At 40.2% G+C, this 27,968-nt stretch overlaps 1 protein-coding gene across 1 annotated transcript in view; it reads left to right on the forward strand.

The window, feature by feature from the left end:
- The window catches only part of PDE11A (phosphodiesterase 11A), a 407,012-nt gene that overhangs the window by 147,998 nt on the left and 231,046 nt on the right, over positions 1 to 27,968 (forward strand). Inside the window, exon 4 of the mRNA XM_061135538.1 lies at positions 4,330 to 4,470. Within this exon, the coding sequence (XP_060991521.1) occupies positions 4,330 to 4,470 (141 nt within the window). The remainder of the gene's footprint in view (positions 1 to 4,329; positions 4,471 to 27,968) is intronic.

Here is a 27,968-nt window from a genome sequence, read left to right on the forward strand (position 1 = left end):
GATGCTCAACATCATCAGGGAAATGCAAATTAAAACTATAATGAGATACCACTTCCTACCTCTTAGAATGGCTGTTATCAAAACGATATGAGAAAACAAGTGTTGGTAAGGATGTGGAGAAAAGGGAACCCTTTGTACACTGTTGGTGGGAATATAAATTGGTGCAGCTACTATGGAAAACAATAATGAGGTTCCTCAAAAAATAAAAAATAGAACTACCGTATTATCCAGCAGCTTCACTTCTGAGTATATATCAAAAGGAAATTAAATTTCTAGCTCAAAAAGATATCTGCACTTCCATGTTCATTGCAATATTATTTACAATAGCCAAGATACAGAAACAACCTAAGTGTGCATTAATAGTTGAATGAATAAAGAAATTGTGATACACACATACACACACACAATGGAGCATTATTTAGCCATAAGGCAGAAGAAAACCCTGTCATTTGTGACAACATGGATGAAACTTGAGGGCACTGTGTTAAGTGAAATCAGTTCAGTTCAGTTCAGTTCAGTTCAGTCACTGAGTCATGTCTGATTTGCGACCCCGTGAACCACAGCATGCCAGGCCTCCCTGTCCATCACCAACTGCTGGAGTCCACCCAAACTCATGTCTATTGACTCGGTGATGCCATCCAACCATCTCATCCTCTGTCATCCCCTTCTCCTCCTGCCTTCAATCTTTCCCAGCATCAGGGTCTTTTCAAATGAGTCAGCTCTTCACATCAGGTGGCCAAAGGATTGGAGTTTCAGCTTCAACATCAGTCCTTCCAATGAACACCCAGGACTGATCTCCTTTAGGATGGACTGGTCAGATCTCCTTGCAATCCAAGGGACTCTCAAGAGTCTTCTCCAACACCACAGTTCAAAAGCATCAATTCTTTGGCTTTCAGCTTTCTTTATAGTCCAACTCTCACATCCATACATGACTACTGAAAAAACCATAGCCTTGACTAGACGGACCTTTGTTGACAGAGTAATGTCTCTGCTTTTTAATATGCTGTCTAGGTTGGTCATAACTTTCCTTCCAAGGAGTAAGCATCTTTTAATTTCATGGCTGCAATCACCATCTGCAGTGATTTTGGAGCCCCCCAAAACAAAGTCTGACACTGTTTCCACTGTTTCTCCATCTATATGCCATGAAGTGATGGGACCAGATGACATGATCTTAGTTTTCTGAATGTTGAGCTTTCAGCAAACTTTTTCACTCTTCTCTTTCACTTTCATCAAGAGGCTCTTTAGTTCCTCTTCACTTTCTGCCATAAGGGTGGTGTCATCTGCATATCTGAGGTTATTGATATTTCTCCCAGCAATCTTGATTCCAGCTTGTGCTTCTTCCAGCCCAGCGTTTCTCATGATGTACTCTGCATAGAAGTTAAATAAGCAGGGTGACAATATACAGCCTTGACGTCCTCCTTTTCCTATTTGGAACCAGTCTGTTGTTCCATGTCCAGTTCTAACTGTTGCTTCCTGACCTGCATACAGGTTTCTCAAGAGGCAGGTCAGGTGGTCTGGTATACCCATCTCTTTAAGAATTTTCCACAGTTTATTGTGATCCACATAGTCAAAGGCTTTGGCATAGTCAATAAAGCAGAAATAGATATTTTTCTGGAACTCTCTTGCTTTTTTGATGATCCAGTCTGTATTATTTTACATATATATTGAATCTATGAAAGCGGAACTCAAAGAAGCAGAGGGAAGTATGGTGGTTTCCAGGAGCTGGAGCGTCCAGGAAAAGGAGAGACGTTGGTCCAAGTATACAGACTTCTAGTTATAAGATGAGTCAGTTCTGGAGATCTAGTGTTCAGTGTGATGAGCATAGTTAATGATACTGCATTATGCACTTGAATATTGCTGAGAAAATAAATCTTAATGTTCTTACCACAAAAAATGTAATTATGTAAGGTGATGTATGTGTTAACTAACCTTAGTGTGGTAATCATTTTGCAATATATAGGTGTATTAAATCATCATGTTGTACACCTTAAACTCACACAAAGTTTTATGTCAATTATATCTCAATAAAGCTGGTGGTGGGGAGAAGTAATGTAGTTGGACAGTGAGAAGTGAGAGATTGTCCAAAAAATTTAGCAGTGAAATATATAAGGCCTACTGATATGGGAAATGAATGGAAATGACTTTAGGCTTGTACAGGTGGCAAGTAAGCCGTTGGATATGGAGTTAGAGTTTTGGAGAGATGTGAAGACTCGAGATTAATGTTTGGGAACCATCAGCATATAGATGGTATTTAAAACTAGGGTACACGTGGGAAAAATATATGGATAAGAGAAGGGAAAAGGTCCAAGGATGAGTCCAGAAGCAAAAGAAGGTCTGAAGAAGATAGAGCTGGGGACATGCAAGTGACATTGAGAAACAGGGAGTGTTCAATTGTGTGCAAAGCTTCCATGTCTGTCGCATTGTGTGTCATCCTAGATTTTCTTCTTTTTTTTTTCTCCTATTTTGAAGCCAGTCTGCTTTGTTATTTGTGAAACTTTTATCACTTGTTAGTAAAGCAGCAATTTTTAATTAGAAACAATAAAATTACTATAATGTGATTTGTCAGTACGAAACTCAAGGCGCAATTAGTTTTTCCTCCGAGATAAATGTTCCTGTATATGGGTCCCAGAGGCCCCATCCATGCAGTCACACCAAATTGAAAAGTTAAATAATTGTTCAGTTAATATGATCCATCTGAAGAACTAGTCTGGATGATTAAGGAAATAATGTCTCCTCCCTTAACAACAGGGGATTTTGTTGGTAATTATGCAGACAGTTGCCTTATTTTTAATATTATATTTGCACATGAAATTACCACACATTGACCTCTTACAGCGATTTGCTGTCCAAATGCCAAATGGACAGAACACACTTAAAAATTTTTTCAACTCATAGTGTTTCTCTTTGCTTTGGAATCATCGAGCAATGCATAGCCCTTAGCCACAGTCACAAGCTCTCTTTAGAGAAAACACTGTCCGAGATTTGGGGTCTGCTTTGAGATGCTCAGGGAAGTAGACTCATTTCATGGATCCCTTAACTCATTCAAATACTTTTCTACCTGAATAGACTCAGAGAAGAAATTCTCACGTTTCAAACGGTTTCAGGACAAATCAAATTCATTACCAAAGTTGAAAATTAGTCAACACCACCTATCAGAATAGATGTGAATTTGAAAACCCATGAAATCCTTTTGTGATAGGTCAGACTGGAGACATCACATTAAATTCTATTGAATAAAGCATCCTCTGGCCAATTCACTGGCTGTGTAATTTTCTGATTGCGCTTTGATAGAGGCAAAATATCTACTACCTGTAAATGGCTCACTGTTCTTCAATCTCTGGATGTATCCATGTAATTAAAAATTCTAAATAAATATTATTTCAATGTATAAATTGTAAGCTAGCTTAGCTGGATAAAATGACATGTTATCACAATCTCATTTTTAAATGAGTATACAGTTTTCAAGTTAGAATTTAAGTTTTTTCTTTAATTTTTATGCTTTTTATTTTATTATTTTAATAAATTTTTAATGATGTTTTCTTTTTGAGATGTATAATGGCATTTCAATGTTCTCCTGGACAAATTTCTTGTGTAGAGGGATTAATAGGGGTTTTATATATATATTTTTGAAGGTTCTGAAACTTAACTAGTATCCACTACTATAATTCTTTAATAGTTCTGTGAGAGATACATATTAGTGAAAATAAGTCTTGAGTTTGACCATGAAGCTATTTCTTCCAGATGGTGAGGAAGAGATGCTTTGTAATTTTCTGAAATAAATGTATCTTGGAGAGAATCAAGTATTTGGTATTCATAAAATGTTGATTTTTAAACCCAGTCATGCTTTTTAAAATATTTAAAAATCAATTTTTAAAAATTGCAGAAAAACTACTGTAGGAGCAGAAAAGCCTGTCAGTAATGATTATATGAGATCATGTAGTCATTAACTGTATGGAATATAGTCATATGGATATATGAAGAATTTATGTGGGATTATATGGACTGGTGGGCTACTGTCCATGGGATCATAAAGAGTTGGACATGACTGAGAGAGCAACTCAGCGCACGCGCGCGCACACACACACACACACACACACACACACACACACACACACACGGACTGGCACTATTCTCAAGTTATATTTTATAATTCAAGACTGTGTTATGAAATGAAATAATGGAAATATGTCAAAACAACCATAAACACTTTAAAATTTAGCCACACAAAAATATTTATATTTTTACTGCAAAGACTAAATGGAATTTTTGAGAGACAAATTTTAATTCAGTCCGTTAGCCACCTAAATACATACATTTTCTCTTTGCTAGGCTTTGCTAGAGGTGGTTAATGACCTCTTTGAAGAACAGACGGACCTGGAGAAAATTGTCAAGAAAATAATGCATCGGGCCCAAACACTGTTGAAATGTGAACGCTGTTCTGTTTTACTCCTGGAGGACATCGAATCACCAGTAAGTCATCTTTTATCTGTCGTGTGTGTTAAGGAAGTCAAGTTTAGTTTAGTTGTAACTAAGTTTGTGAAATCAGGACTTGAACCACTCTTTTGTGACTCTTCTAACATGAGATGACTTTTTATAAAAGTAAAGCTTTTTATTTCCTGTATGTGTTTTTTCAGTCTTGATCTGCTGTCATCTGAGAAACTCTGACGACCTTGAGATCTAGCTGAGCTCTGTGTACGCAGATGAGACACCTAAGGGATGGGAAAGTGAAAGTGAAAGTCTCTCAGTACTGTCAGACTCTTTGGGACCCCATGGACTCTACAGTCCATGGAATTCTCCAGGCCAGAATACTGGAGTGGGTAGCCTTTCCCTTCTCCAGGGGATCTTCCCAACCCAAGGATGGAACCCAGATCTCCTGCATTGCAGGTGGATTCTTTACCAGCTGAGCCACCAGCAAAGCCCAAGGGATGGAAGGGGTTGCCCGAACTCACTTAGCTTAAGAGAAGAGAAGCTGGGCTGCCAGCCTCCCATTGAACCCACGCAGCAAGGGAAGGCCGTCAGCACGCGTGAGCATGGATTGCAGTCCACACAACACCCCACAGCCCTCTTCTGGGGTGGGGGTCGGGGAGTGGGCAAGCAGTGCTCTTTGCGCTTGCGCTCACTGGAGTCGCCCCAGCCTCAGTGGGGCGGCACTCTCCAGCAGAGGTTTGTTCGGCTGCTTCCCACCTTTCCACCTTCTTCTACTGCTGCTTCGGGCCTGTGGACACTAGCTCGGTGCGCGCCCGTCAGGAGGCGGAGGCTCCTTCCTCCTCACGCAGGAGCTACTTACTCTCACTTCAGAGGCAAGCAGCCCTTGTCCTGGGCCTCGGGCCTGCCTTATCTTGGCTTTCAGGGTCTTTTAGGTCCTCTGGCTCTTTGTGAGAAGTCTGCTGGGTACATACACAGCAATATTGAAAATAATGACCATCATCCATCTAACTTCTTGAAAGCTAAATGTCTACACCCTCAGCAGCAGTTTAATATCTTTGCCGTGAACTCTCTTCAAAGACCGGGAGGTGTCTAGCAATTAAGGGCCGTTTTAATACCCCAGAGGATGATGTTTTACTGTAGTTACCCAGAAAGGTTATTGTCTTTGCCTTTAGGTTTGATTTCCTCAAAAAGCAAGAACCTTGCGTAAATTTTGGAGATTTAATAATAAATATTGTAAAACTTAAAATATTTTAAGTTTTTAAAAAAATTTCATTGATATATAGTTGATTTACAATGTTGTGTTAGTTTCAGGTGTTCAGCAAAGTGATTCAGTTATATATATATCCTTTTTGGAATTCTTTTCCATTATAGGTTATTACAAGGTATTGAGTATAGTTCCCCATGCTATACTGTAGGACCTTGTTGGTTATCTATTTATCATTAAGTCTTCAAAAATCTATATACGTTTAAAATGCTTAGGAGTATTTCCCCATATCTTTGCAGTTCAGTTCAGTTCAGTTGCTCAGTTGTGTCTGAATCTTTGCAACCCCGTGGACTGCAGCACGCCAGGTCTCCCTGTCCATCACCAACTCCCAGAGTCTACCCAAACTCATGTCCATTGAGTCAGTGATGCCATCCAACCATCTCATCCTCTGTCATCCCCTTCTCCTCCTGCCTTCAATCTTTCCCAGCATCAGGGTCTTTTCAAATGAGTCAGCTCTTTGCATCAGATGGCCAAAGGATTGGAGTTTCAGCTTCAACATCAGTCCTTCCAATGAACACTCAGGATTAATCTCCTTTAGGATGGACTGGTTGGATCTCCTTGCAGTCCGAGGGACTCTCAAGAGTCATCTCCAACACTACAGTTCAAAAGCATCAATTCTTCTGTGTTCAGCTTTCCTTATAGTCCAACTCTAGAGTTTGGTGGTATTTCTACTCAGCAAATGTGGTTTAAACAAACAATAGCCTTGCAGTTATCCTGTGGTTGTGTAAAAATCAGTAGATCCTGGGTTTCTCAGATGGCACTAGTGTTAAAGAACCTGTCTGTCAATGCAGGAGATATAAGAGACACGGATTTGAACCCTGAGTCAGGAAGATGCCCTGGAGGAGGATATAGCAACCCACTCCAGTATTCTTGCCTGGGGAACCCCATGGACAGAGGAGCCTGGCGAGCTACAGTCCATGGGGTCGCAAAGAGTCAGACACAACTGAAGCGACTTAGCACACACAGCGCAATAGATCCTTGGGAGAACACACACACACATAGCCCGTATGTGTGAAGTGCTTCTGGATGCTTCATGAAGCATTTTGGCTCATTTACTACTTACTGCATCCTTATGAGGTAAGTAGTGTTATCATCCTCATTTATTGATGAGGAATTCAGGCTCCAAGAGTTGACTGACCTGCAGGGGTATTCCCCAGCACCTCGCAGGGATGCCTCTGAAAGGAGTGGGAAGAGGTGGGATGCTAGTGGGTGCCTGGCTGGCTGTGGGCTCTCCTTGAGCAAAGGCAGGAAGGGGAAACTGGTGGGACTTGTTTCCAGGGTTTGCAAGCCACTCCCAGGTCCCCATGAGGGCGGGTGGCTGGGGGGCCAAGTAGAATTTGAACAGGGACAGATTCACTGTTTGCTTGGTCAGTTAGAACAGACATGGAAGTAACTTAAATCAGCTTAGGGTGATCATTTTTTGCAAATCTTCTAACATGGAGTAACTTTTACCCTGTAGTCTTGCTTTTTGGCAAGTAAGATGAAAAAGTACAGATGACAGAAGATAATATGGAAGGTGGGGGCAGAGCTGGAGAGGATAACAGTGACAGTAAGAACTTCAGGATATAAAGTAGGGAGGGGTCAGAAACCACTCCCTAGGCCAGATGGCATGTGTGTGTGTTCAGTCGCTCAGTCATGTCTGACTCTTTGTGACCCTTTGGACTATAGCCCACCAGGTTTCTCTGTCTAAGGGACTTTTCGGGCAAGAATACTGGAGTGGGTTGACATTTCCTTCTCCAGGGGATCTTCCCAACCCAGGGATCGAACTTTCGTCTCCTGTGTCTCCTGCATTGCGGGTGAATTCTTTACCTACTAAGCCACTGGGGAAGCCAGACTAGATGGTAACATGCAGTAAAGGCGTTGGTGTAGTTGTGAAGATTAAAAAGACCTTTTCCCTATCACAGCTGAACATTCTCAGATTTTTTGGAATGGCGGAGTCAGGGCAGAAAACCTGGGGCCAGTCTATCTTTTCTTCTCTTTGCCCATCCCTTCCCTCTCAGAGTGAGAATGAACTCCTTCAGTCTGGAGGGACAAGGTCAGGGGTAAAAGTGAACTATGTGCAAAAAGAGGAGACCCATCTGTTTGGTACCATTTGAGAAGCTGTAAAGAATTTTCATCAAGGTTGCTAGGCAGGTGGTGGGGGAGCTGAGTGCGGGGGCGGGATGGCAGTATATGTGGCATCACCACGCAGAAAAGTCATAATGCCCTGCTTTCCTTTAATTTGCTTCTCACCAAAAGTTTCTTGAAACTTCAGACTTGAAGGGACTGATCACTGTTCTGTGCAGTACCCTGATTGTCAGGTAGAAAGGCTGGGAAGGAAACCATATACAGTCACACCATGTGTAAGAGGAGAAGACAGCTTAGCAGGACACCAGGCAGCAAAAGCTAATGCTGGCACAGAGGTTTCAACAAACAGAAAATCCTGCCCTGATGAAGGTCTCTGGCTGAGACTTCCTCACCTCAGAATGGATGGATTGATAGTAAATTTTTTAGGCTTTGCAAGTCATATGATCTCTCTTGCAGCTACTCATGGTAGCATGAAAGCAGTCTCATGGCTGTGTTCCAATAAAGCATTATTGATAAAAGCAGGTGGTGGGCCAGATTTGGCTGCAGGCAGCAGTTTTCAGATCTCCATCCTAGATAATCCTTGGGTGGCCTTTACTTTCTTACGACACTGAAAAATGAGCTGCCCACTTTTTTGTCTTGTTTCTGTGAAGTCAATATAAATTTCAGATGGAGCAAAGATTTGTGTAAAAAAAGAACTTAAAATTACTGGTGAGTATTGTTCTGTAGTCATTCGGTGGGGAAAGGTTTTCTAAAACATTCACACAATTCCTTAGAGAATATAAGCACATTAAAACACTTCTATGATTTTTTAACCATCAAACTGGAAAAGATTTAAGAGAATTATAACAGCAAGTATGAGTGTGGGTATAAGAAAATGGACATTCTTTTTACTGATGATGAGATTTTAAACTGGGATAGCCTTTAGGGATATAAGCTTGGTAAAATATGTTTCAGTTTTAAAAGAGCATAGCCTTTGCATTCAGCAATTTCTCCTCTTAAAATTTAGCACAGTGAAAGAGATGAAGAGTAAGAGAGCAAAATCAGTATATAAGAAGTTTTACTGCAGTATTTATAGTTGTAAAAATATAAATCAAATAGCAACAGAAGTTTTATATAATGAAATGCTATACATCCTTTAAAATAATGATGTTTAGCTATATGTATAGGAACAATATCCTTGATATATTTTTAAGTAAGTAATAAAGGAGAAAAAACAAGTATAAAAGGAAGTGATTTTTATCAAAATATGGGTACATAAATGAGATCATATTTTCACAATTATTAAATTGATGGAGTCTTAGTTTTCTCCCTTTGAGTTATGTTATCTTGCATCTTATCCTCCCAAGCAGAGTTAGAGTTTATCATCTCATGGAAAAAGGGGGCAGGTACTGGACCTTGCAGTAAGAGTGTGAACTTGAAAGTCAGGGTGTCACGAGAGAGGATCTGCTAAATGGATTTTTATTACCTTCTGCCAGTTAAGGACCAACCTAAAAACACCAAGGACAAGGAATAAAACTATAATTCACAAAAGAAAAAGTATTCATAACTCTATACTCCAATAATCACCCCACCCATGGCTCACATAACATAGTGAAAATTGGGTGGGGCACAGTAGAAAGCTGAGTGAGGTTGCCTGCATCCAGCCATCTTGGACAGAGTACAATGTTCATCACAGTACGGATGGGTGCCTGGGCAGGCTCAGGAATGTTTCTTGAGTCCTCCTTGCTGCCATAGAGTGGCAGGAGAGGTGGGGTGGAACAAGAAAATTTCAGACAAGCTGTCTTAGAAATAAGGCTGTCAGGACAACTGACAATGTGAGTGGTGAGTCACCCTGCAGCTGCTAATTGTGGTCTCCTGGTGAGAATTTAAGGCTTTAATCACACAAAAATATCTATGTCATATAGGACTTCATAGTAAGCAAGGGCAGCCTCTGTTTGGCAGGAGTTGCCTGGAAGAATGTGTTGTCGAAAAAGCACTGAAAGACAATAGACCAAAATTCAAGTGCAGTCATCCTTACCCACTGTCCTGATGTCACCCCTTCTCCATTATTTACTTAAAGATGTGGCGTGTGTGGGTGCTGAATGTCCAAATCTTTGCAACCCTGTGGACTGTAACCCACCAGGCTCCTCTGTCCATGGAGTTTTCCAGGCAAGTATACTGGAGTAGGTTGCCATTTCTGTCTCCATGTGATCTTCCCGACCCAGGGACAGAACCTGCATCTCCTGCATTGGCAGGTGGATTCTTTACCTCTGTATCAGCCAAAACAAAAAGCCACCAGCCTGGAGCTTATGCAAAGATATCAAAAGAAAAAAAGGAGGAAAAGAATGTAAAAACAAACACCAATTGAGAAACACAGACCAGAAAAATTGCTAACAATTCTCCATGAAATGAAATTCAAGATAGTGTGATCTCACAGGGGAAAAAAGTGTTCAAAGAAGAGATACAAGGACTCAAGGAATAAAAGATACACAGTAAATAGGTAAGAAAACTGAGTTGGCAGAGCTTAGAAAGAAATAGAAGAAAATATGTAACCATACAGAAATGAACATTACGTTAAAAACAGAAGAAAAGAAGACAAGAATTTCTTACATTTTCAGAGGCATGGAGGATAAAATTAGAAGTGAAATGGAAAATAATACAGTATAAAAAGATAAGATAGAATGATAAATACAGAGTAAAAAGAAAGTCAAAAATAAGGATACTTGGTATCTCTGAAGAGAACATGAGAAATGAGACAGGAGAAAAAAAAAAAAAAGAAGAAACCTGTATACAGTTAGAACCAGACATGGAACAACTGACTGGTTCAAAATTGAAAAAGGAGTACGTCAAAGCTGTATATTGTCACCCTGCTTATTTAACTTATATTCAGTGTACCGCATGAGAAATGCTGGGCTGGATGAATCACAAACTGGAATCAAGATTGCCAGGAGAGATATTAATAACTTCAGATATGCAGATAACACCACCCTTATGGCAGAAAGCAAAGAGGAACTAAAGGTGATGAAGGTGAAAGAGGAGAGTGAAAAAGCTGGCCTAAAACTCAACATTCAGAAAAATAAGATAATGGCATCTAGTCCCATCACTTCATGGCAAATAGATGGGAAAAAAATGTAAACAGTGACAGACTTTATTTTTGGGGGGTTCCAAAATCACTGCTAATGGTGACTGCAGCCATGAAATTAAAAGACACTTGCTCCTTGGAAGAAAAGCTATGACAAATCTACACAGCATATTAAAAAGCAGAGACATGTTTCTAGATCAAAACATGTATATTATGTATGGTGAAACAGATCACCAGCCCAGGCTGGATGCATGAGACAAGTGCTCGGGCCTGGTGCACTGGGAAGACCCAGAGGGATCGGGTAGAGAGGGAGGTGGGAGGGGGGATCGGGACGGGGAATACATGTAACTCCATGGCTGATTCATGTCAATGTATGACAAAACCCACTACAATATTGTAAAGTAACTAGCCTCCAACTAATAAAAATAAATGAAAAAAAAAATAAAATAAAAAGCAGAGACATCACTTTGCTGACAAAGATCTGTATAATCAAAGCAATGGTCTTTCTGGTAGTCATGTACAGATGTGAGAGTTGGACCATAAAGAAGACTGAGCACCGAAGAAGTGATGCTTTTGAACTGTGGTACTGGAGAAGACTCGAGAATTCCTTGGACGGCAAGGAGATCAAACCAGTCAATCCTAAAGGAAATCAACCCTGAATACTCATTGAAAGGACTGATGCTGAAGGTGAAGCTCCAATACTTTGACCACCTGATGTGAAGAGCCAACTCATTGGAAAAGACCCTGATGCTGGTTAGGATCGAGGGCAGGAGGAGAAGGGGACGACAGAGAATGAGATGGTTGGATGGCATCACCGACTCAATGGATATGAGTTCAAACAAACTCCAGGAAACAGTGAAGCATGGGGAAGCCTGGCATGCTGCAGTCCCTGGGGTCATAAAGAGTCAGACATGACTGAGTGACTGAACAACAATGGTAAAAATAGGACATTTTATTGAAATGAAAGCAAAGCGGAATTTACAGACTGAAAGAACACGTCATTTCAGGAAAAACTGATGCTCACTGCTTAGTATTGAAACACATACAGTGCTTATGGACTTCAAAGATAATGAAAAAATTCTGTGGGCATCTAGATAACATCAAGTTAGCCACTGAAGGAAAGTTCATTCTGGTGTTAGTCTTCCTGGTAGCACTCTCCAGTGCGAGAACACAGTATAGGAACAGATACCAAATCCTCAGGGAAAGAAAATATGACTCTTTAATTTAAAACCCAGCCAAATTCATATTCAATTACATAAGCCACAGATAGACATTTTAGATATGCAAAGGAGAGTGTGGGAAGCTTAGTTCCAAGAAGCCCTTCCTGAAAATTATGACAGATTGAAATCAAGCCCAGCAAGCAATGGAGAAAACATAAGCATAATATTGAGTGCTGAATACATAGAGCTCAGGCTAACAAGCTGTGGATGTATATTATACTTATAGAGGAACATTGCACTTGGAGAATAGACCCCTTATACATTGAGTGGTATCTAGCCTGCTGTTTGTCTGGGGAGAGATGATACCTCATTGCTCAGATGTTCCTGGTAAACACAATCCTGAGAAATGAACCAGATAGAAAGTAGGACCTTGTAGTCTTGGCGTACACAGCCAAGACTGCACTCAATGCTATTCCTCTTCCAACAGGTATCTTTGTTGCGTGGACTATTTTAATTTTAATGTGTCAAATTTATCAATCTTCCTTTTTGATTTGTGACTTACAGGTTTTGTTTCTTAAAATTCTTTGTCTACCTCCATGCTATGACGTTCTCTTTAATCTATCTGATATTTATGGGCTTTTATGTCCATCTAGAATTTATTTTTGTGTATAGTGTAAAGCTGTATAAGTATAACCAGTTGTCTCAGAACCATCCCCTCTTCTGTATCACATCAGGTTTCCACACATCACTGTGTGTGTTTCTGAGCTCACTATTTTGTCCCATTGCTCTGTTTGTCTATTTATGCACCAGTATCACACTTTCTCGGTTTCTATAATTTTATAACCCTCTTTGATATTTGATAGGACAAGTTCTCAGTGTTGTTCTTCATTAAAATTGGCTTGCCTATTCTTGACCTGTTGTTCTTTCACATAAATTTTAAGAGCAGCTTATCCAGTTTCATGAACAACTGTAGATTTTGATTAAAATGGCTTTAATCTATAGATCAGTTTAAGAGATTTCTGCAAATAACAGAATCGACAAGGGAAAATGGTTTGAACAATAAGAACATTTGTATCTTACATGATACAAGGCTCTGGGAATGGAGCAGCAGCAGATGATGTAATCAATGACCCAGACTCTGTCCATTTTCCTGTCTTAGAGGTTAGCCTTCCCTGGCTGGCTTCCACCTTCAGGGTCCAGGAACCTGGTACAGATTCAGATAGCATGTCATCCTATAAATGTATTCCATGAGAAGAAGGGAAACTTCTTTTTACATATCCTTCTTTTCCTCAAGGAGGAAAGTCTTTTCCAAAAGAATTTTTTTTCTAGCTGACTTTTCCTCCAGGCCCATAATCAAAAATAAGATGTTCAAATAATTTATATTCTTAGTATTTTTTGTTATCCATCTATCATTCTCTGATAGAAGTGTGTTCAAATCTTCAGTGTTGGAGAACAAAATGGCAACCCACTCCAGTATTCTTGCCTAGAGAATCCCTTGGATGGAGGAGCCTGGTGGGCTACAGTCCATGGGGTTGCAAAGAGTCGGACACGACTGAGTGACTTAACTAACTAACTAACTATCATTCTCTGATAGAAGTGTGTTCAAATCTTCAGTGTAACTGATTTATCACTATCATCTTATACAGTTCTTTGGGTTGTTGATTCAGTTATCTATATTAATACTAATTGTCTGTTTTTTAATTTGGGATTAGAGCTCAATTTAATGGGATGGTGTTTGTACCATTGTTTTCTTTCATTCTCTCTTGTACTCTTCCCTCCCTAATAGTTTGCACAGTTCCTTAGCCCCTAATCAAGAACCAGGTCCTTATTTATATTGGTGGCTTGGGTCTCCTGCTGTGTGGTAATATTACACTAGACAGAAGCAGCATGGTTCAGTCTCTGGGGGTGAAACTAGGCCACCTGTTTCAAGTACCAGGGAGTACTTTTAGTCCACAGAGCCCAGTAGAAGATGCCTGCCTGTTTCTGGACTTGGAGCACAGTAGGTCTGAGTCTTCATGTTTGTGACCTTAGAGATAATTTTTCTCTCTCCTATTCTCCCCTTATCTTTTCTCTGCCTTTAAATTTCTATATGCCTTTCTGACTTTCTGTATTTTATTGATCTTTGTTTTTGGAAGAGAGCAGAAGAATCAAAGCATGAACTTAGAGCACCATCTCTACTGGCATTCCATACACTACTTTTTACAATCAGGAAAAAAAAAAGTATCATTTTAGGGAAAAAAGAATCTTCTCAGTTTATATCCTCTGAATATAACTTTTGCTCTTCTCTACTTTATTAGAATCATTCCTGAAAACAAAACCTTCTGATTTTTCTTTTCTTTCTTTCTTTTTTTTTTGAGTGTGTGATTTGAATACTCTTAAAGGCTGGTTATTGAGGGGAAGAGGGAGAAAAAACATTTAAATCTAGTTTGTAGAAACTCTGATTTGTCAAGCTCTTAATTCAGTGTTAAGACTGCATTTGTCCTCTTTAAACTGGGCAGTCGGGTGTAAACTGACTGGTCTACTCAGTGGATGGCACAAATAGGAACGAGGAATGAATGCCTTGTTAGCTCATCTCTCCTGCCAAAGTTAATATTTTACCCTCCTTTGCTTTTCTTTAGTGTTTTAGTCAATCAATCTTAACTGACTTTGTCAATGGCATTTTCCACTAGACTGAAAAAAATAAGATTGTTCCATAGCTAGCTGCTGTCAACATTAGGAACTACTTAGTCCTATGAACTGAATATCCCCTGCTTAATGTTTTTCCATTCCATGAACCTGTCTAAGCAATTCCTATCACTTCCTCGGGTCTTTTCTTTTCAAGCCCATATAGTTACTATTATCTCTATTTCTTGGTGTGCTTAGTCGAGGAAAGCAAGAATGTAGACACTTTAATCTTCTGTCCTGAGGCGCTGTCTCAGCACTGGTGTTTACATGTGTTCTGTTTCATGGATTATCCTGATGGCTGGCAGCTATTCAGAACACCATGAAGTACTTTATAGCTGAGCGTATTAGTATGAGGCTGGCTTATTTTCTAAACCATGAAGCACAAGCTCCACTTGTTTTCTAATGTGTTCCTTAACTTCTTGGTTCTCTTGTGAATACACATACAATTAAGCCATTGAACTAGGTGATCTTCCTGGATCCAGCACTTGAGAGGAAGAGATGAAGGTAGTAATGGCCATCTGATAGTTCTGAAACAGCCTCAAAGTGGATGGTAAAAATTGCTTCAGGCTTTCCTTTCTGCTTCACTTTCTTTTCCATTTCCCCATCTTGCTTTCTTTAATGTTTCTTCTCCCTGTAAGGAAACCAACTTAAAGCCTGTTTGATTTTTGTTCCAAGTTCTTTTTTCTAGAGTGCAAAATGAAAGGCGTCTAAGAGAATTCTGGTTATTACCCCAACAATCATTGTTTTGTATATATGTATGTATATACATATGTATATACTCACATCATTAATCATTATATCATATTATGTCTTTGTGTATATTGACTCATTTTATTAGCAATTATATGTCAATATATTAACTCAACTCACATTATTAATCATTTATATATGGTAAGCATACATATGTGTATATATATGTGTGTGTGTGTGTGTGTGAATAGATATATGTATATGTATTTGTGTGTATATAAGCCAACTCCTGAAGTTTAGTCCCCACTGCCCATCTCCGCCACAAGCTGCCCCAAATATTTGCCACTTCTGAGATTTACTATTTCAGTTAATAGAACCATTATGTAATAAGTAACTGAAACTAGAAACCGCAGAGTAATCTGAGTGTTTCTTACCATTTACGTTCAATAGCCTCAAAGTTCTGTTGCTTCTACATTGAAGCATCAGTTCTAGCCTCTCCTTCCCAGACATTCTACCACTGTCTTTACTCTGACTTTGATAGTCTCTCCTGGAAATTTTCCTGTGCACTTGCTTTTTCACTTGCAGACAGAACACTCTTCCTTTTTATCAGTTCTTAATATGACTTCTAGTTATATTTCTAAAACATACATTTGCCTCTCTCATGCCTCAGAACATTTGATAATTGTCTGTTGTCTACACAATAAAGTTCAAACTGCTCAACATTCAAGGTCTAAAGCCTCTGCTGCCAACTTAACTTTTGACTTTCCTTTCCGGTCCTCAGCTTCACTCTATCCTCGTCCCTCCTCCCCGTGGTCAGTTGATGCTTGTATTGACTCTGTATTTTTGCATATGTCGTTCCTGTGAGAGATATAATGTACCAGACAATTGAGATATTTCATCTGGGCTGTTGCAATAGGAAGAGCACTAATTTATGAGGAACATCTCAAAAGAAAGGGAGCCTGGGGTCTTTCAGATGCATATAGACAAAGAAGTTAGATGCATCATTTGTGCAGTGTAGACGAGTCATGAGGAATGATAGAGACAGGTCTTATTTTGAAATGTTCTAGGGTGGGGTGGTTCGTCAAGGTTAGCCAAATCTTGAAGACAAAGCAATGGAAGTATTTCTTTATCATTATGCCATTTTGGGGGAGCAGGGCTCAGGTAAAGTTCAACATTGTCACTTCTGTACTGACTGTTCTTTGCAAACCCCACTTCCCCCCTCTCTTATTGGGTTTTCTTCCTTTAGCTCAGTGCTTTGAAGTTTGATCCATATGTACTGAACCACTTGGATTTTTTTGTCCTCTGACTTTCAGGTGAGTTTGATAAACAGGAGGAATCAACAGAAGATTTAAGAGCTGAAGGAGAGAGAGATTTGAGGTAGTTATTCTCCTTGTCCTTTTCTCTGCCAGTTGTGGAGGTGGTTGGATTCTTCCAAGGCCCATCACACCATGGCCCCAGCTCCTCCAGGTCACCAATAACTTTATCCCCTCCCTCCTTCACTCCCTCCTGTGTCTCCTCAGAGCTAAGGGTGTTGACGACTCTCTGTCTAGTCCCAGAGAAACTCACCATTCCTTATTGGTTTCTTTACCTATTCCTTTTATTGAATTAGTTTCAGTTAAAACATTTTGAGTGTCCTCTCTGTTTTCTGGCAAAACCTTGAATGATTTGGTCCCTCAACCTGGAAAAGTTCATCCACTTTTCAGCCTAGAGTATATCTGCTCCCGCTTTAGGACGTATTTCACATGGAAATTTCTCCAGCACCCTCTTCTGTGCACTTGTAGAATTTTGACCATGATTTGTGGTGTGATTATATCTTTGTGAACAGTCTCCCCCTCTGTACTATGTTGTGAGTACAAGGGAAGGACATAATTTCTGCCTTGGTATTTCCAGACCCTATCACAATGCCTGGTACCATAAGTATTTGGTAAGTGTTGATTGGCTGAATAAATGACTAAATTACTTCATCATCATAATGAGGGATTTATCAAGAAAGATGGCAGTGAGCGATCATTTAATTCATTCTTTTGCCCTATATGTTAGTCCTCTTGTGGAAAAAAAAGGAATTAAAATAACTCAGTTCAGTTCAGTTCAGTCGTTCAGTTGCGTCCAACTCTTTGTGACCCCATGGACTGCAGCACGAAAGACCTCCCTGTCTATCATCAACTCCCAAAGCTTACTCATACTCATGTCCATTGAATCAGTGATGCCATCCAACCTTCTCATCCTGTGTCGTCCCCTTCTCTTCCTGCCTTCAATCTTTCCCAGCATCAAGTTCTATTCAAATAAGTCAGTTCTTTGCTTCAGGTGGCCAAAGTGCTGGACTTTCAGTTTCAGCATCAGTCCTTCCAATGAATATTCAGGACTGAGTTCCTTTAGGATGGATCTCCTTGCTATCCAAGGGACTCTCAGGAGTCATCTCCAACACCACAGTTGGAGCATCAGTTGTTCAGTGATTTCTTTACAGTCAAACTCTCACATCCATACAAGACTACTGGAAAAACCATAGCTTTGACTAGACAGACCTTTCTTGACAAAGCAATGTCTCTGCTTTTTAATATGCTGTCTAAGTTGGTCATAACTTTCCTTCCAAGAGCAAGCATCTTTTAATTTCATGGCTGCAGTCACCATCTGCAGTGATTTTGGAGCCCCCCAAAACAAAGTCTGACACTGTTTCCCCATCTATTTGCCATGAAGTGACAGGACCAGATGTCATGATCTTAGTTTTCTGAATGTTGAGCTTTAAGCCAACTTTTTCACTCTCCTCTTTTACTTTCACTTTCATCAAGAGGCTCTTTAGTTCTTCTTCACTTTCCTCTATAAAGGTGGTATCATCTGCATATCTGAGGTTACTGATATTTCTCCTGGAAATCTTGATTCCAGCTTTTGCTTCTTCCAGCCCAGTGTTTCTCATGATGTGCCCTGAGTATAAGTTAAATAAGCAGGGTGACAATATACAGCCTTGACATACTCCTTTTCCTATTTGGAACCAGTCTGTTGTTCCATGTCCAGTTCTAATTGTTGCTTCCTGACCTTCATACAGATTTCTCAGGAGACAGGTCAGGTGGTTTGGTATTCCCATCTCTTTCAGAATTTTCCACAGTTTGTGGTTATCCACACAGTCAAAGGCTTTGGCATAGTCAATAAAGCAGAAGTAGATGTTTTTCTGGAACTCTCTTGCTTTTTCGATGATCCAACAGATGTTGGCAATTTGATCTCTGGTTCCTCTGCCTTTTCTAAATCTAGCTAGAACATCTGGAAGTTCACGGTTCATGTACAGTTGAAGCCTGGCTTGGAGAATTTTGAGCATTACTTTGCTAGTGTGTGAGATGAGTGTGGTAGTTTGAACATTCTTTGGCATTGCCTTTCTTAGGGATTGGAATGAAAATTGATCTTTTCCAGTCCTGTGGCCACTGCTGAGTTTTCCAAATTTGCTGGCATATTGAGTGCAGCACTTTCACAGCATCATCTTTCAGGATTTGAAATAGCTCAACTGGAATTCCATCACCTCCACTAGTTTTGTTCATAGTGATGCTTCCTAAGGTCCACTTGGCTTCTCATTCCAGCATGTCTGGCTCTAGGTGAGTGATCATACCATCATGATTATCTGGCTCATGAAGATCATTTTTGTATAGTTCTTCTGTGTATTCTTGCCACCTCTTCTTAATATCTTCTGCTTCTGTTAGGTCCATACCATTTCTGTCCTTTATTGAACCCATCTTTACATGAAATGTTCCCTTGGTATCTCTAATTTTCTTGAAGGGATCTCGAGTCTTTCCCATTCTGTTGTTTTTCCTCTATTTCTTTGCACTGATCACTGAGGAAGGCTTTCTTATCTCTCCTTGCTGTTCTTTGGAACTCTGCATTCAAATGGGAATATCTTTCCTTTTCTCCTTTGCCTCTTGCTTCTTTTCTTTTCACAGCTGTTTGTAAGACCTCCTCAGACAACCATTTTGCCTTTTTGCATTTCTTTTTCTTGAGCATAGTCTTGATCACTGCCTCCTGTACAATGATATGAACCTCCATCCATAGTTCTTCAGGCATTCTGTCTAATCTAATCAGATCTAATCCCTTCAATCTATTTGTCACTTCCACTGTGTAGTAGTAAGGGATTTGATTTAGGTCATACCTGAATAGTCTAGTGGTTTTCCCTACTTTCTTCAATTTAAGTCTGAATTTGGCAATAAGGAGTTCATGATCTGAGCTAGAGTCAGCTCCTGGTCTTGTTTTTGCTGACTGTATAGAGCTTCTCCACCTTTGGCTTCAAAGAATATAATCAATCTGATTTCAGTGTTGACCATCTGGTGATGTCCATGTGTAGAGTCTTCTCTTGTGTTGTTGGAAGAGGGTGTTTGCTATGACCAGTGCGTTCTCTTGGCAGAACTCTATTAGCCTTTGCCCTGCTTCATTCTGTACTCCAAGGCCAAATTTGCCTGTTACTCCAGGTGTTTCTTGACTTCCTACTTTTGCATTCCAGCCCCCATAATGAAAAGGACATCTTTTTTCAGTGTTCTAGAAGGTCTTGTAGGTCTTCATAGAACCGTTCAACTTCAGCTTCTTCAGTGTTACTGGTCAGGGCATAGACTTGGATTACTGTGATATTAAGTGGTTTGCCTTGAAAACAAACAGAAATCTTTCTGTTGTTTTGGAGATTGCATCCAAGTACTGCATTTCAAACTCTTTTTTTTTTTTTTAACTATGATGGCTACTCCATTTCTTCTAAGGGATTCTTGCCCACAGTAGTAGATATAATGATCATCTGAGTTAATTTCACCCATTCCAGTCCATTTTAGTTTGCTGATTCCTAAAATGTTGACATTCACTCTTGCCATTTCCTGTTTGACCACTTCCAATTTGCCTTGACTCATGGACCTAACATTCCAGGTTCCTATGCAATATTGCTCTTTACAGCATCAGACCTTGCTTCCGTCACCAATCACATCCACAACTGGGTGTTGTTTTTGCTTTGGCTCCATCCCTTCATTCTTTCTGGAGTTATTTCTCCACTGATCTCCAGTAGCATATTGGGCACCTACCAACGTGGGGAGTTCACCTTTCAGTGTCCTATCTTTTTGCCTTTTCATTCTGTTCTTGGGGTTCTCAAGGCAAGAATACAGAAGTGGTTTGCCATTCCCTTCTCCAGTGGTCCACATTTTGTCATACACAGAAAAATACACAAAAGAACTTTACAAAAAAGATCTTCACGACCCAGATAATCATGATGGTGTGATCACTCACCTAGAGCCAGACATCCTGGAATGTGAACTCAAGTGGGCCTTAGGAAGCATCACTATGAACAAAACTAGTGAAGGTGATGGAATTGTGGTTGAGCTAGTTCAGATTCTAAAAGATGATGCTGTGAAAGTGCCAGCAAATTTGGAAAACTCAGCAGTGGCCACAGGACTGGAAAAGGTCAGTTTTCATTCCAATCCCTAAGAAAGGCAATGCCAAAGAATGCTCAAACTACCACACAATTGCACTTATCTCACATGCTAGCAAAGTAATGCTCAAAATTCTCCAAGCCAGGCTTCAACTATATGTGAACCATGAACTTCCAGATGTTCAAGCTGGTTTTAGAAAAGGCAGAGGAACCAGAGATCAAATTGCCAACATCCGTTGGATCATCGAAAAAGCAAGAGAGTACCAGAAAAACATCTATTTCTGCTTTATTGACTATGCCAAAGCCTTTGACTGTGTCAATCACCACAAACTTTGGAAAATTCTGAAAGAGGTGGGCATACCAGACCACCTGACCTGCCTCTTAAGAAACCTGTATGCAGGTCAGGAAATAACAGTTAGAACCAGACATGGGACAACAGACTCGTTCCACATAGGAAAAGGAGTACATCAAGGCTGTATATTGTCACCCTGCTTATTTAACTCATATGCAGAGTACATCATGAGAAATGCTGGACTGGAAGAAGCACAAGCAGGAATCAAGATTGCTGGGAGAAATATCAGTAACCTCAGATATGCAGATGACACCACCCTTATGGCAGAAAGTGAAGAAGAACTAAAAAGCCTCCTGATGAAAGTGAAAGAGGAGAGTGAAAAAGTTGGCTTAAAACTCAACATTCAGAAAACTAAGATCATGACATCTGGTCCTGTCACTTCATGGCAAATAGATGGGGAAACAGTGGCAGATTTTATTTTTGGGGGCTCCAAAATCACTGCAGATGGTGACTGCAGCCATGTAATTAAAAGATGCTTGCTCTTGGAAGGAAAGTTATGACCAACCTAGACAGCATATTAAAAAGCAGAGACATTTCTTTGCCAACAAAGGTCCATCTAGTCAAGGCTATGGTTTTTCCAGTAGTCATATATGGATGTGAGTGTTGGACTATAAAGAAAGCTGAGTGCTGAAGAATTGATGCTTTTGAACTGTGGTTTTGGAGCAGACTCTTGAGAGTCCCTTGGACTGCAAAGTTCCTTGGACTGATTTCCTGAATATTCATTGGAAGGACTGATGTTGAAACTGAAACTCCAGTACTTTGGCCACCTATTGTGAAGAACTGACTCATTTGAAAAGACCCTGATTCTGGAAAGTTGGAAGGCAGGAGGAAAAGGGGACAACAGAAGATGAGATGGTTGGATGGCATCGCTGACTTAATGGACATGAGTTTGAGTGAACTCTGGAAGTTGGTGATGGACAGGGAGGCCTGGCGTGCTGCAGTCCGTGGGGTCACAAAGAGTCAAACATGACTGAGTGACTGAATTGAACTGATCTGAATTGTTCATGGGGTTCTCAAGGCAAGGATACTGAAGTGGTTTGCCATTCTCTTCTCCAGTGGACCATGTTTTGTCAGAACTCTCCACCATGACCCGTCCGTCTTGGGTGGCCCTGCAGTGCATTGCTCACAGTTTCACTGAGTTAGACAAAGCTGTGGCCCAAGTGATCAGATTGGTTAGTTTTCAGTGATTGTTGTTTTCAGTCTCTGCCCTCTGATGGAGAAGGATAAGAGGCTTATGGAAGCGTCCTGTAGGGAGAGACTGACTGAAGGGGAAAATGGGTCTTGTTCTGATGGGCAGGGCCATGCTCAGTAAATCTTGAATCCAGTTTTCTGTTGAAGGGCAGGGCTGTGTTCCCTCCTGTTATTTGACCTGAGGCCAAACTATGGTGCAGGTAATGAAGATAATGATGACCTCCTTCAAAAGGTCCCATGCACTCACTGCTACACTCAGTGCCCCCAACCCTGCAGCAGGCTACTGCTGACCCACACCTCCGCCAGAGACTCCTGGACACTCACGGGCAAGTCTGGGTCAGTCTATTGTGGGGTCACTGCTCCTTTCTCCTGGGTCCTGGTGCACACAAGGTTCTGTTTGTGCCCTCCAAGAGTCTGTTTCCCCAGTCCTGTTTAAGTTCCAGTGACTCTATGGTGGGTTAATGGTGACCTCCTCCAAGAGGGCTTATGCCATACCCAGGTCTACTGCACCCAGAGCCCCTGCCCCCACAGCAGTCCACTGCTGACCTGTACCTCCTCAGGAGACACCCAAACACAGTTCTGGCTCAGTTTCTATGGGGTCTCTGGGTCCTGGTGTGCACAAGGTATGTTTGAGGCCCCTGAGCAACTCTGGAGGGTATGGGGTTTGATTTAAGAAAAGTATAACCCCAAAAATGGTGATTACTTATTTGATCAGTTGTATTTTCTTTTTGGTAGCAGGAATATCTGTTTGAGCATAGCATTTTTTTAAAGTTGTTTTTAAATTAAAAAAAGAAGAAAACAGAGAAACCAGGCCAACCAGTGCTTGACAAATATGCAAATCAAAAAGGCTTCTGTCCATGGAACTTTTCCAAAGAACAGTCATAGATGCTTGCGGATATTTTGTTTACTTTCTGTACTGCCTTCCCCGGGGGGTGTAATGCCTAGGGCTGATCCACAGCCAGAGGAACTTGGAACTGTTTGTTCAATTTCATTGACCTATAAGCCACTTATGATGTTTCTCATGTAAGATTCCCTTTTTAGTGTATGTGTGCATTTATATATTTATTTAATCTACATTCATTTAGTGCATCTATAATAAAAATCAAAATTGGAATTAGAGAATAGATTTTTAAAATTTAGAAGCTAAGAACCATTCGAATTGTCCAAGTCAAGAATAAAACATGTACCTTATTCTCATTTGTTTGTGCTTTCATCTATTTTTTATTGGTCATAACCTCCATAGTGACCCTACATATCCCATTAGACTGCATCAAAATTTTTTAGCTGTTTTTGCTGTTTCAGTTTTTTAACCCAGGTGTCTGACTGTAAATAATTTTCAACTTGGGCACATTATAGTTTTAACAAATTCCTTTTAAAAATATAAGTTGTTTGGCCATGGCTGCCTAGAGTTTTGCTTTTCAAACACAAATATTTTTGAAAGTGAAAGGGGCTACTTTTAATAATTGTCACATGACAACAAGTTCAATCAGAGTGGGATGGTCCCATGACAACTGGGACATACGCATGTCCTCAGTTATACTCCCCAACACTCATCCTGGTGCCTAAAATTTCTATCATTACAGTGTTGTTTCAAATGAAAAGATTTTGATTCCAGGAATCTTCTTTCTGAACTAGAGATAAATTACATGGGAACACAGATATGTTAATCTATCACCAACCGTTAATAGCTTGGCAGAAAATAACTAGCTGACTTGTTTCAGAGATCAGTCTGGGCCAGAAGTTAGCAATTTTTTTTTCTGTAAAGAGCCAGCTGGTAAATATTGTCGACTTCATGGGCCATGAGGTCTCTGCTCAACCCTACTGTCATAGCAAAAAGCAGCCATAGGTAATATTTAAATTAATGAGTGGGCTCTGTTAAAATAAAACTCTATTTTTAAAAAACAGATAGAGGCCAGATTTGGCTTACAGTGTTTTTTTGCCTACTGTGGCTCTGGAGGAATGGGAGGCAAGCAGGTGAGTTTATAGCTATGTAAAACTGTATATATACAGAACTATAAAACTTCTTTGCCATTTATCTTGCTGTCCTCAAGGCCAAGGCCCGTGTGTTTGTTGCCTTAAGGACTCAATATTCTGGTAACTTTGAGATTATAAACTTAATCTCAGATTGCCCTAAATTCAGAAAATCTGTGAGGGAATTCCACTGGCAATCTTGTGTTCTTGAATATGTGATTTAGAGTAAGATTTCTGTGAAAAATCTTAAGATTTACTCCCAAATGTTTTTGAAGCCCTTTGCGGTCTGATGGTTTGGAACCTGACTAACTTTATGCACCGTATGGAGCCAAGGATGGTGTTTTGCCACATCCTTGATCATATATGGCTGACAGTCAACAATGCGTTTGTCTTCAAAGCTTCATTGCTCTGTTTATATTTAATCACTGTCTTGATGAAACTCAACAAAGCTAGTGGAGGTGATGGAATTCCAGTTGAGCTATTTCAAATCCTGAAAGATGATGCTGTGAAAGTGCTGCACTCAATATGCCAGCAAATTTGGAAAACTCAGCAGTGACCACGGGACTGGAAAAGGTCAGTTTTCATTCCAATCCCTAAGAAAGGCAATGCCAAAGAATGCTCAAATTGCACTCATCTCACACGCTAGTAAAGTAATGCTGAAAATTCTCCAAGCCAGGCTTCAGCAATACGTGAACTGAGAACTTCCAGATGTTCAAGCTGGTTTTAGAAAAGGCAGAGGAACCAGAGATCAAATTGCCAACATCTGTTGGATCATCGAAAAAGCAAGACAGTTCCAGTAAAACATCTATTTCTGCTTTATTGACTATGTCAAAGCCTTTGACTGTGTGGATCACAATAAACTATGGAAAATTCTGAAAGAGATGGGCATACCAGACCACCTGACCCACCTCTTAAGAAACTTATATGCAGGTCAGGAAACAACAGTTAGAACCAGACATGGAACAACAGACTGGTTTCAAATAGGAAAAGGAGTATGTCAAGGCTGTATATTGTCACCCTGCTTATTTAACTTATATGCAGAGTACATCATGAGAAATGCTGGACTGGAAGAAGCACAAGCTGGAATCAAGACTGCTGAGAGAAATATCAATAACCTCAGATATACATATGACACCACCCTTTTGGCAGAAAGTGAAGAAGAACTAAAGAGCCTCTTGATGAAAGTGAAAGTGAAAGAGGAGAGTGAAAAAGTTGGCTTAAAGCTCAACATTTAGAAAACTAAGATCATGACATCTGGTCCTGTCACTTCATGGCAAATAGATGGGGAAACAGTGTCAGACTTTGTTTTGGGGGGCTCCAAAATCACTGCAGATGGTGACTGCAGCCATGAAATTAAAAGATGCTTGCTCTTGGAAGGAAAGTTATGATCAACCTAGACAGCATATTAAAAAGCAGAGACATTACTTTGCCAACAAAGATCCATCTAGTCAAGGCTATGGTTTTTCCAGTGGTCACGTATGGATGTGAGACTTGGACTATAAAGAAAGCTGAGAGCTGAAGAATTGATGCTTTTGAACTGTGGTGTTGGAGAAGACTCTTGAGAGTCCCTTGGACTGCAAGGAGATCCAACCAGTCCATCCTAAAGGAGATCAGTCCTGGGTGTTCTTTGGAAGGACTGATGTTGAAGCTGAAACTCCAATTCTTTGGTTACCTGATGCGAAGAGCTGACTCATTTGAAAAGACCCTGATACTGGAAAAGACTGAGGGCAGGAGAAGGGGATGACAGAGGATGAGCTAGTTGAATGGCATCACCGACTGAATCATGAGCCTGGGTGGACTCCGGGAGTTGGTGATGGGTAGGGAGGCCTGGCGTGCTGTGATTCATGGGGTCGCAACGAGTCGGACATGACTGAGTGACTGAACTGAACTGAACTGAAGCCTGCTTCTCTTTTATTCTTGCATTGTTTGTTATCAGCTAATTGTTGTATTTCTCTTACCCACCATTTCAGATTCCCATCTGTGTCTCTGAAAAATACTCTTTTACATAAGTTATTGGAGGTTCCTAGTTTGCTCAGTGTTAAAGAATCTGCCTGCCAATGCATAAGAGACTCAGGTTCGATCCCTGGGGTCAGAAGATCCCCTGGAGTAGGAATTGGCAACCAGCTCCAATATTCTTGCCTGTAAAATTCCATAGACAGAGGAGCCTGGTGGGCTACAGTCCCATGGGTTGGCAAAGAGTCGGTGGACTGAGCATGCACACACACACAATAGCCCATAATAGCTTTGTTCAACTGTAATTAACTTTACAGAAGCAAATTTATGTTATTTCATGTGTAAAAATATTTTTATATACTTCATACATTTTCCAAGTATGTAAGTACTTCATCTCCTTTTTGCTTATACTTTTACTCAATTAATTGCCAAAAGCATTTAAGGCAACCCTCAGCAAAAATACAAAAATTCATAGTGAACAAATTTTCTGAGTGCTTACTGTATGCCAGAAACATACTGGAATGCAAGGCAAACTTTCAAATCAAAAGGAAGAAAGAGAAAGCAGATGTAAGTAAAATGCAACGAAATCAACAAACTCAAAACCAAATTGTGCTGCAAGAAATGGTACAACTTTGAACCTAGGGATTTTTTCTGAGCTTTTCAAAAGCCAAAGTAAAAGGTAAAAATGAGTAGATTTTATAATTCCTTTGGCTTAGTAAAAGGAACACATCAAGAAAATTTCCTCTGCTGTTTTTCAGAATTAGGTTTCAGAGTGTCTGATCCCGACTCACAAATGTGAATTTTGAAAACATTTGCTTTCTCTTACAGTCTAATTTTCACTTTTAAGTTTAATTTTTTTTCCTCTTTAAAATATTAATTCTTGGGAATTCCCTGGCTGTCCAGTGGTCAGAGCTGCACACTGTCATTGCTGAGGGCCGTACTTCCATCCCTGATTGGGGAACTAAGATCCCATAAGCCATATGACACAGCCAGATGTTTTTAAGAAATTAGTTCTTTTAAGTTTAGAGACCTTATTTTGTATCTCTCTATCTTTGCTATCCAGTACTTGATACACATTGGACGATCAATATTTAGCCAAAGATGCATCAAAATTAGTATTATCCTCATTTTTCTTCTAAAGACACAAGAACCTAAAAATCATAAAAGTTGTGAGGTTAGGGAACATAATCTATAGTACTGCTTTCTCTTCTGATACCAATTACAAGCTCAGGAATTCTCAAGACCATGCTCAAACTCCATAATTTGCTAGAAGGTCTCACAGAATTCACTGAAAGCTATTACACATATGGTCATGGTTTATTATGAGAAAAAAATACAAATTGAAGTCAACCAAGGGAGAGGTGCATAGGCAGAGCCCAGAAAGGTCCAAAAGTGGTGCTTCCAGTTGTCATCTCTCCATGGAGTCATGGAGAACATTAACTTCTCCCAGCAGTGATATGAGACAACATGCATCAAATATTGCCGGCCAGAGAAGGTCACTCTAGCCTTGGCATCCAGAGTCTTAGCTGGGGCTTGGTCACTAAAACCTATTTAACCACCCACATGGATGCCCTCTGTCTCCATGCCCTCTGGAAGTCAACTGATATCATGTAACCCAAAGCCTCCACCCTAAATCACATTGTTGATGTGGCTCAAAGCCACTATGCTAAGTTATGTTGTTATTGTCTGGCTGGCCCAGGGCACCCAGGTAAACAAAGACACTTTATCAAGGCTGGACATTCCGAGGACTTAGAGGTTACCTCCCAGGAGACAAGAGCAAAGACCAGACC

The sequence above is a fragment of the Dama dama genome, chromosome 33, assembly GCF_033118175.1.
Source record: "Dama dama isolate Ldn47 chromosome 33, ASM3311817v1, whole genome shotgun sequence".
Lineage (NCBI taxonomy): Eukaryota > Metazoa > Chordata > Mammalia > Artiodactyla > Cervidae > Dama > Dama dama.